The 10,725-nt window shown below is 43.4% G+C and overlaps 2 protein-coding genes across 4 annotated transcripts in view; one reads left to right on the plus strand and one right to left on the minus strand.

Annotated features, from left to right (window-relative positions):
• The window catches only part of COG5 (component of oligomeric golgi complex 5), a 363,968-nt gene extending 356,807 nt beyond the window's left edge, over nucleotides 1-7,161 (plus strand). Inside the window, exon 22 of the mRNA XM_006026439.3 lies at nucleotides 6,173-7,161. Within this exon, the coding sequence (XP_006026501.1) occupies nucleotides 6,173-6,287 (115 nt within the window). The 3' untranslated portion in view covers nucleotides 6,288-7,161. The remainder of the gene's footprint in view (nucleotides 1-6,172) is intronic.
• A 145-nt stretch (nucleotides 7,162-7,306) lies between these two features.
• Nucleotides 7,307-10,725, minus strand: part of HBP1 (HMG-box transcription factor 1) — a 26,083-nt gene continuing 22,664 nt past the window's right edge. For all 3 annotated transcript variants that reach the window (XM_006026435.2, XM_006026436.2, XM_025207382.1), the window contains exons 10-11: nucleotides 10,546-10,687; nucleotides 7,307-8,494 (exon numbers count right to left, since the gene is read on the minus strand). In XM_006026435.2, coding sequence (XP_006026497.1) covers nucleotides 8,477-8,494; nucleotides 10,546-10,687 — 160 coding nt within the window. In that variant the 3' untranslated portion in view covers nucleotides 7,307-8,476. The remainder of the gene's footprint in view (nucleotides 8,495-10,545; nucleotides 10,688-10,725) is intronic.

Consider the following 10,725-nt stretch of genomic DNA (forward strand, 5'->3'; position numbering starts at 1 on the left):
ATCCGAGCGTACTTCTACGTAGGCCTCTAAGAGTTAAAGGTGGATGGTCTACAATAGTTCTCAGGCTTTTCACTGCATTTCAACATTGGGCAAGTCAGACCAGATTTGAAGTACAACACAGCCCCATAGGACACACAAACTCGCAATGGCTGAATCTGACTTGCAGGTCCACTGCAGTAGTAAGCCTCTGGGCCTGTGTTTCTGGTAAATAATGTTTAGGGGTCTATTTATAGTTCAAGCCCCCCCCAAAAAACACGCCCACAATGATTTTTCTGTAATACGAATAATTGGAAAACACCATGAGGAGGGGAATCTGCCAGAAGTTTCTGACTTAGCCATCATTAGGACAGAAATGTCTAAATACTGGTGTTTGGCATCAGAAAGGCAAAATTCTGGTTTAAAATAGATAAAAAGCAATTTATTTCTCTAACCACGTCAGTCATGAGGGCTGCCAGTGCTATGACCAGGAGCCTCTGGGACCTGAGCTTGTTTCAAAGTGACTGCAGTTCATGCTTAGCCAAGGAGTTGTTGGCTTTGTTTGATGTTAGTTCAAAAGCACATAAATAGGAGTAAATAATTTTAAAATCCCTTTCAATCTCCTCATTCATGATTCATCTAGCTACAGTTCTTCTGAATAGCGAAAATAACTGTCTTGCTGTTTTCTTCACATTCATGTGTCTGTCATAAAATACACAGTAATTAAAATCACAGGACCCTGTGTTGAGTCTAGTTCCTGATTAAAGATGTTGGAGAAACAATGGGATCTAATTGTTTTGGTGGCAGAGGATGCCAAATGAATTGTGTGGCTGTAAAATGCTGCTGCACCCGGTGAGCTTTCTGTGGGCAGGGGGGTATTCCTGAAGATGGCTTTGACCCTCAGTGGATTAACGATTTCTCAGTCTGTGCAACGTGTGGCTTTGTGTTAACGATAACCTTGAGGGTTGTCCTCTGCACTAGGTAATGATATCTTGAGCTAACATTAAGGCTTTGAATGCTACTGTGATGTGTGCGGTAGAACGTGAACAAGATGAAATAAAGTCGAGCAAGCAATGTGGCGAGACCAAGCTGACAGGAAGCACTTCTGCTGCCGAAACATGATGCGTGCATTTGATTATTCCAAGACGTGCCCTCCCCGCTCTCCCCTTGCTGACAGTCCTGCTTTGCAAATAGTATTACAATACAAACATTCATTGTACACGCACGTTCTCTCCTCCCTCGCTCACAGGGTATTTAAAATCTGGACTCTCCCTGACCAGGGTTGCTGATCCTGAAGCGTGTCTGTGGAGCGGTGGGGGATGCATTTGAAGCAGTGCTTGGAGCTGTACTCAGAGTTTTCTAGCTGCCTCTTTTCTGCTCTCTGGCACAGCTCCCTGGGCTCTGTGCAGGCAAGCAGCCCCTCGCTGATCCTGCGTGTGATCGCAGTGCAGCTTGGGCTGTGGCTGGTCACCCACTGCATCCGCAATGGGGAGCAGGCCCAGGCTGCAACTGCTTAGCGTGCTCAGGAAGGTGACCAAGGCTCACTAGTCACTGTTATTTTGGCTGCATGACTAAAACGTTAGCTCTGCTTGGGGAGGAGATAGTCCGTGGTGCTGTGGAAGGGGGTCTGCGTGGCAGTGCTGCCCCAGTTCATTTTGCAGCCGTGGAACACGCTGCCCCAGCACGATATAAAGCGCAGGGGTTCCTGCAGCACTCCGTCCTTTGCACATCTCTGCTCACGTGGAAGCTGTTAACTCGCTGAGCCACAGGAGTGTCTGTAGAGTCCTTCCCCTCAGCACCATAGCAGGAGCGGTCCCAACGTGGCCCGGCCTGCTGATTCCAGCAATACAGCCCTGTGACATGGGCACCACTGGCATCCCACATGCTTCCCTCCTTGTGTTCTGCACAGATGTTACCCCAGTGCCTGGGGCAGGCAGTTGAATGTATTATGGCCTCCTGTTGCCCAGCTTCTACTCTGCACGTGTGGATGCATGTTCTTCTGGCAAGTCCCCTGTGAGACCCTGATCTTTCTCTTATGGCTCAGGAGGTCTGAGCTCTGAACTGTGCTGCGATCAGAAGGAAGTGGTGGATTTGCTCTGCAAAGCAGTAGTCAACTGGCAGGGCTGTGGCTCCTCAGTCAATGGAGCGATGACCGTCTCCCCAGACTCTCCAGCAAACTGACCATGCAGGACCCTAGGCCTCCAGGCAGGCTCTCTGACTGATTGTCCTATTTGGTGGGTAGCTCTGCATAGATGTTTAGGGTCAGAAGGGACCTTAGCAGATCATCAAGTCTGACCCCCTGCCTTGGGCAGGAAAGAGCGCTGGCGTCAGATGACCTCAGCCAGGTGCTTGTCCAGTCTCCTCTTAAAGACCCTCCAAGGTAGGGGAGAGCACTGCCTCCCTTGCAAACCCATTCCAGATTCTGGTAACCCTTACCATAAAGAAGTTCTTCCTATAGTAATGTGACCTCCTAAGTCAGCCTTTGCTGAGGGGTATTGTTGATTTATTGATAACTGCTGTTTCTCATGGGCAACTTAGCAGGTTTATACCCTATTCCTTACTGCCGATTTCTCTTTGATTTGATGTTGTGCCTCTCGGCTGCACTCCCTTGGTCTCTGCAGTAATGTATTTGCCTTACCTGCCATGGTTCTGGGTCTCTAGTGTGACAACCTCACTGAAAGATCAACACGCCTGTCTTCAATGTTGTGCTGACTGGCTACTGCCCTGCCTCTAAGAGAATATGCTCTCCTGCCTGCCTGGACACCACTCCTGTAAAGTTGCATGCATCTGCCTTCCCCAGGGCTCCTGTCTGCCTATTGCATAAGCAAACACATGCCTTGGTATGTAGCCTCCAGCTTGATCATGTGGGTGGCTACTGCAGAGCTATGGCAGCTCATATTCACTCCTGAACCAATGCCTTGTTAGAGCCCCTGGAAGCCATCAGCTAAGATTAAAAAAAAAAAAAAAAAAAAAAAGCCCGGGGCGGGGGGTTTAACACATGGTCCTGACCTCAATTTTAGACACTGGCATGAATTATCAGATCTTCAAAAGGACTGAGTCACTCACAGCTCCATTTGGAGGTGTTGATGTCAACTGCTGAGTTGCTGACGACCTTCAGGGAGTGCATGCAGTGCACAATTTGGGGGACAGGACCTAAGATTCTGGAAATGTGGCATTTGCTCCCCAGGACATTGCATCTCTCACACTTGTGTGAGTTTGTCACGTGGTGCTGAAAGCCTCCCTCGCAGCAGCTCGTATTCTCTGTATATATTCAAGTACCTAAAACTGTGGTCCCTGCCCCTCCTAGGAGTGGGCACCATTGTTCTGTGGCAAGTCGGTTTGTGACTCCATTAGGACGGCTGCTCTGACTGCCTTTGTTACCCAGGGAGGTGTCTGGCCTAGCCCTACTTCAGGGTGCTATAGGGTGGAACGCAGGCCTGAACATCATTGCTGGGGACAGGAGTTGAACATTAGGCAATTAATTGTTTCTGCTGTGTCCTTTTCTGCTAGCTAAGGGGATGCCTGTATGGTTCATCGCTTCTGGCACCTTCTATGTCCTCAAAGAAATATTCAAAAGTGTAATCAACTTGGCTTCTCCACCAATCCCAGTGTGAAAGCAGCGGTGGTTTTATCATGTTTAGCAGATGGAGAGGCTGCGAGCTGCCAGCATCACTTAAGCTTTAGAGCAAAGAGAAAAGTTTCTTGGTATCTGTTTATTGCAAAAATAGCTCCATAAGTTACTGTGCTGCTATTTTATTGTGGTAGAGAATTAAACTTCCTTCATGTCCCCTTCTTCAAGTTCAGACAGGACAGGTGCAAAGGGTGATAGTCATTGGCTCCTTGTAGTCTTCACATCCTGGGTTCACAGCTGTTATGATCATGGTGGTGACTACCTTGGTCTTTCTGAAATAATCATCTTTCTTAGAATTGGCATTTCACTCTCAACCTTACCTCAAGTTAGTACTTTGGAAGTAGTGCACTGCCCAACCTGTTATGCACATTCACTCGCTTTGGGATTCAAATATGGATATTTATGTCCTGCCTGAACACGAAGTTGTGACTTAAGTCACATGGTCAACTCTTCCTGAAAGGTATTTCTGTATAGGGGCTGACTACTGGCTTACATCAACAGATTTTAAAACCAGGAGGGACCTTTAAAGTTCCTCTAGTTTCACCTTCTCCAGAAGATGAGACAGGAAACTGATGACATTTTATAGCCTAAGTCCAAAACTTATGCATGAGCCTCTAGCATAGGCTCAGAATATCCAGATTTGATTCCAGGTGTTCAAGTATCTACCACTTTCCTACTCAAGATAGTTGTTCCAGTGGTTAATTAACATTCATGCTTAAAATACATCTTAGTCCTCTGCCACTGCATTGGTATACTCTCGTTACAGAGCCCTCTCCTACGAGGCTTTTCCCCATGTAGCTATTTAAAAGAGTAACAGCTTTTTACCTTCACCTGCTGCAGTATATGGCCTGTGAAAACATTTAAGGTTGACATTCTTCCATGGCAGGACTTCCCTTCTTATACGGGACTCCCTCTTAGGCAGGTTCCTCCTAAAATGTAGTGACTTCAGCTGTGAAGGTTGAGGCATGAATTTTGGGTCTCACCCTCCATCTTTCCTCCTTGAGATGAACAAATACCCCATGATCAACCAGACTTACTAAACAAGGTATCCCACAGTAATTAATGTGTTTTTTCTCTCAACCGTCTGCCCTGCATCAGCTGTAGTTCAGGACAGAAAGCTGCATTTCTTGATTATTTGATGAGTGTTAAAATGTTTTGTTATTAGCAATTCTTTCTATTTTGAGAAATGGGTTAAAAGAACTGAAGGATGGGATAGGATATTGCCTAATTTAAACACAGGTCACCTTCCTTCACCCACTGAGCCTCCTTAGTGCTCCTTGAAAGGTCTGCCCAGTCAGGTAAGACTTTCTCTACTGCTGTGGCACGTTGCAACCACCACCAGGCTCTGACCAGAAGAATACAGACTGAGAAGAAATTATGAACTGTCTCCTCTCTGACCTCTACTCTCCAAAATAATGGGTCATTTACATGTCTTTCTAAATTAGTCCATCTTTTTTGCTGGGGAAAAGTCTAATGAAGGCTCTGAAATTGGAACTTGAATTCTTTCAATTCCTTGCTGGTGGCTGCAGCAATATTGCAATTGCAGCTCTTGTTGGATCGATAAAAGACAATGATTGTCAACTGAGTTACTAGTATACAACTACAGAGAACCCAAGTATTTGCACTACCTGGTTATCGGTAAAAATCAAAATCTATTTTTAAACTTTAGCAGGTAACATTTAATGTGGGAAAAAAGCATCTTTGTCCTTTTGCTAAATCAAGTAAACAAGACAGTTCTACTCTTCAAGTACACACTGAGCAGCACTGGATGAATGTTATAGCCTGCATCACATTATGATAATGGTCCCTTCTGGCCTTAAAAAAATCTAAGTTTGTGGGAGCTGTGTGTCTGCTAGAGTGCAGGATCCGATCTGTGCTGCCAGTGCTTGAGAAAAACCAACAGCAATACACAAGTAAATACATAAAATGCAAGTCTGATGGTTTACAGCAGGATTTCCAAATGGTAGAGGCATAGAAAACGGGCCAGGTGGGGGGCACTGCCAGACTTCGCAGTTGTTCACGTCTCTACTTTTTTGTAAGCAGTTGCATTACCAGCTGGAATCTGTTCTTTTTTATGTTGAAAGGTCATCAGTGCAGCACACTGTGCATGTGTTTGGGCCTCAGAGCTGTTGTTTTAGGTAGGCTGCAAAGTGACAATACTGATAACTAGTTCACTGCTCAAAACATATAGAGGAGGAGAGAAAACATGAAAAAATACTGGTCTTTATGAAGTGTAAGGAGAAAGGGACACAGAAGCTAAAAGTGAAGATGACTAACACCACAGTGAGGGGAGGGGCTCGGGTGGGTACATTTTGTTTTCTTGACAGGAGGGGACAGGGAAGGACCAACTTGTGATCAGGTGGGAGAACACTGGCTTAGCAATAAACAGAGCGAGTGTAAGGCAGTGTTTGGGGTCAAGTGCAGCTTCAGTATTGCCAGTTCTACATTAAAACTGCTAAGACCCACCAATTATTTGTAGATACTCTTTAATCATACAGCTGGTTCATCTTTTTAAATTAATCACTTAATTCTGCCTAATGTATTTCTTTTTCTCTTTCTACTCAGAGGTGCACTGGAAGCTTATGTTCAGTCAGTGAGAACAAGGGAAGGGAAGGAGTTTGCACCAGTCTATCCCATCATGGTTCAACTGCTGCAGAAAGCAATGTCCACACTTCAGTAAAAATGTCTAGAAGACTTGTTAATACAGAAATTGAAGAGTGATGGAGTTGGGTTGCTGGCATTGATTCACGTGTTTATGGGATTAACCAAAGCTTTTTTTAATACTACTGTCACTATTTATGTGCTGTTAATGAGATACAAACTTAGTCTAACAAAGTGTACAAAATCCTCTTTCTGAGCTCTAGTGAACTGAATTTTGGGAACAGGTTTATATCAAAACAAAGGTTTTGTTGGAATAAATATAATTTCCTGACATGGTCACTAAGAAGAGGTCAGTCTTGTTTGAGAATCATTTTCTAATGCCCTTTCTGGTAAGACGCAAAAATTGGGACCTGCTCATAATGTTCTAGGGCAGCAGGGGCTAACTTTCTGGTAGGTTTGCCACAAATTCTCTCTCTACTTCCCCACATGCCACTCAGCTCTGCTGCTCTGCTTTCTGCTCCCAGCCCTGTGCTCCTTGCCTGAGCTGCAGCTTTCTGTTCCACCTGCTGCTGGGCTCCCCGTCCGCTCCCCAGTTGGCTGCCTGCTACTTATGGCACCCATGCCACAGGCTGCCCACCCTGTTCTATAACAGTCTACAAAAAATTGGTTTCCTGTAAATGGAGCAGAGAGGGGCTTAGTTCTTAGCATTGTGCAGACAAAGATAGCACTTTTCTAAGGCTAGGAGGAGAAGGGTGAAGCCTCATTAGGATGTAGTTTATATCTAAACATTTCATCTGAAAAGCACTAAGTTTACTACAAGGGAAGCATTTTAATTTCTAAACTAACGTAGAGCTGATTCTCTGTAGCATTGCTGAAGCTTTGAAGTAACTTATCCTGATGTTACTTTTTTCTTTTTGCTACCAGTGTAATAAAGAGCACCCACTATCTTTTGATCTTGAATTCAGTATTTGAAATTCTATCAGCAGCAGCTTAATTACGAAGTATCAAAACATAGATCTGCTTAGTTAAAATATTCCATACACTTGCGTCCTTCCTACGAACCTACAGCTAAACAAGCCTTTATACAGATTTGCAAAATTTAAATTAATGTGCAATTTATTCATTTCTGCAGGACTGACTTAATGACTAATCCTCTGGAGTTTGAACACACACAAGTTTTACACATTTATTTGAAATAATATACAAGAATATAGTGTGCAAAAAATCTTAGGGGCAACATCATGTAGATGTGTGTCACGAACTGAACTTAGTTTACAGTTGTGATTCTTAAAAAAAAGAAACACAGTTTGTTTAGTAACAAGAAAAGCCATGATTGTAAATGTTCACAGCAAAAGCAGTTGTAATTCTAACGCATCTGCTCTAATTTTAGACAGTTGGAGGAAAAAAAAGTAAAGTGCAAGTGTTGCACCTACAGTTAAGTGCAAAGTTTGCCCCCACCATGAAGATGTCATATGGCAAAATAAAATATCATCTTAGAATATGTGGCAGAGGAGACAAAACACAAAAGGTAGAAGCATAAGGAGCCAATTATCAATAGCACCATGTTCTGGAGATAAAGCATTTCATCGCAGCCTGGGCCATTACCTCCACTGGAAATAACAGCTCACACATTGCCAGCTGGTGCAAAAATATCTCACCGTGGATATAAATTTGACATGTGGCACCCCAACAAGCAACTCCTATGTGACATGACACTACGCTGTCCACTTCCCACGTATTCAGTCACTTGTTGGCACGGGGCAGACTGGGAGTTGACAGTTTGGTAAGAATGCATTTTGCCATCTCAGAAAATCCCAGCTCCCAGAATCATAATTAATGACATGGTCTGTGCAATACATATCAATCAGCAATAAGAATCAATGTATAAACAGCTGTTACATATTTTAAAATTCCCCTTTTTGTACATTGTTTCAAAAAATAGAACATTTATACACGTCTCCTCCTCTTCATAATATACTTTAGCACCACAGGATGTCCATTTTCAAGCCTATGTTACCTGATAGACATACATGAAGTTTGGAAGAAAAATAAGGCAATTTGGTTTAAAATGTTGATAGTTTTAGCTTACTTAATGCTCTATTGTAGAAAGCAAATCCTCACTCATTAAATCATTTTCCGATGTGATAATGCCAGTATTCCGTGGTCGCACAAATTCACAACAAATGGAAAGACCCTGATCTTAAGCTTTTCCTTCATCAAGTGTCAAAGCCATTTTGTAAATGCAGTTAAGAATGGTGATGTGTTAGCTTAATGTTGTTGTGAACCCTGTAAAACAGTAACAAGGAAAACCATGTCAACACTTCCAAAATAAAAAATGCAGTCATCTCAGATGCAGAAAGGATTTCTTAAAAAAAATCATGGAAATATTTTCACTTGTTGACTATGTACAAAATACCAAATATGAATACCATCCCCATACTCTGCAGCAAAATTATATAACAGTGACTTCTTATAACCAGGCTATCAATTGGCCAAGCTAAAGCAGTCTTGGAGGGAAAGCTCTGGTTATTAGCAGCTCTCTGTTACTCACAAAAATACAATTAAACCAGGTAGCTATTGACATCACTGGCAGGAAGTCTATACTGAGAATTTAAGGCGACTTGGTATCCAAGGGCCCAAAAAAAGTTAATGGGAAAAATCTCAGCATAAAAGGGTGCAGTACTGTGTGTCTCAGTGAGACAGACTGGTACATTCATATATCCGACTTAATTTATTTCAACTGAGCTACACAGGCAGCACTGAATTTGACTGCTAAAAGTGCATTATTGGGAAAAGATGCAGATACTAAGTGGGAGTCTTTTAAACTAAAAAAGCACTGCAGTAATCCATAAAATACATTCACAAACTCACTGACTGGTTACATGATTCCTAATGTTAATTCTGCTGCTGTAGCTACTAGCATGATGCATTGCACAGAAAGATGCAAGGAGTCAGCCTGGCAATGCCATCTGGGATTTGGTGGTGACTGAAAGCTCTGTTCTAAATATGGGAGGTAAGAAGAGCAAAAGCAGCTTGACTTGCAGCAATTTCTAGCTGAGCCCTACAGCAGTGCTTTCCAGGCTCTGGAGAATGGTGTCTTGTTTGTGCTCCTGAAGTTGAAGTCCTCTGCTAACAGCCACCAGCAAACAGGAAAGGGGGTAAATATTACCAGTACCAACACCAAAGCCGGTACCCTGGGTCCAAGTCGACTGGTAAGTTCTGCTACCCTCCTGCCTGTCTTAACATGACTGAAATACAGGGCATTGTCAGCAAACATCTCTTACTGCATTCCCTCCCAGCATATTTTCCTCTCTCAATTGGAGGTGGAATAGAATCTTTTCTAACATCAATGTTAACTCTTACCCAACTCTGAACTAATGCATCCACAACTGCTAATGTGGTGCTCCAGGCTCTTAAGGTTTATTCCACTTTTTAAAGGGATACTGTTACTTATTTTTTAATAGAAAACGTGATAGTTATCTCCATACGGCATTCAAAGTTACTGTAAATGCCAGGCACTGTGGGAAAAAATAGCAGGTTTGTTCACAGTTGCATATCTAAATTTTCCTTTTTGAGTCTTTGGCTCAGAAAAGTCAGGGGAAAATATTTGAAAAAAGAATCCAGGGAAATGTAACTGTAAATCACAAGAGATAGCAGGGGACTTTATGAACAGGAGCAGGATCTAAAACTAGTTTTGTAACTCCTTTTGGAGACGCAGATAGATTTGACAGCCACAACTGCATTATTGTGGCGATGTATGAGCTGAAACTTAGGTAGGGTCTTTACTGTGATCAGTCATTTTCCCTTTAACCAGACTCTTCAAAAATATTCCTGACTTCAGAGCTGTGGAATTCATGCAGTTTTTGAGGAGTCATGTGAGGGAGGGTGACTCCCACCCTTTACACAGAGCCATGCCAGCAGCAGCTTTCTTGTCCTCCCTTACCCACTCAGAATGTGATAGCAACCGTCCAACAACGGGTTAAGGCCGGGGCAGGCAATTATTTTGGGTGGAGGGCCACTTACTGAGTTCTGGCAAGCCATTGCGGGCTGCATGACAGGCAGTCAGGGAAAGATAAATATTACTTTTCTAAATTTTTAGGGGCCCTGTGGACCAGATAGAATGGCCTGGCAGGCTGCATCTGGCCCGCGGGCTGCATTTTGCCCACCCCTGGGTTAAGGACTATAGAGAAATGAAATGATATGGGGGATGGTGCAGGAGAGGTCAAGAGATGTAGCTAGCACAGCAAACACCACAGCAAAAGGGAAATATTGGGACTACAGTGGGATCTGATTTTTAACTTGTAGTGAGAGCAGAGCACTGTTTGACAAAAACATACGGAATTTGTTCGTTTCCGTTTCCAACAGTCAGGATTTAAACGTTTCTGTTCCTCAGCCAAAGCCTTGGCTTCCAGCGTGTACATCCGTCTTTCTTCGTTTTTCATTTTCTTCCACCTGTCACCAAGTATCACACTTATGGCTCTGCAAAATAAATGTTTACAGAATGGTCACAGCAGGAA

This window comes from Alligator sinensis, unplaced genomic scaffold (genome assembly GCF_000455745.1).
Source record: "Alligator sinensis unplaced genomic scaffold, ASM45574v1 scaffold100_1, whole genome shotgun sequence".
Classification (NCBI taxonomy): Eukaryota; Metazoa; Chordata; order Crocodylia; family Alligatoridae; genus Alligator; species Alligator sinensis.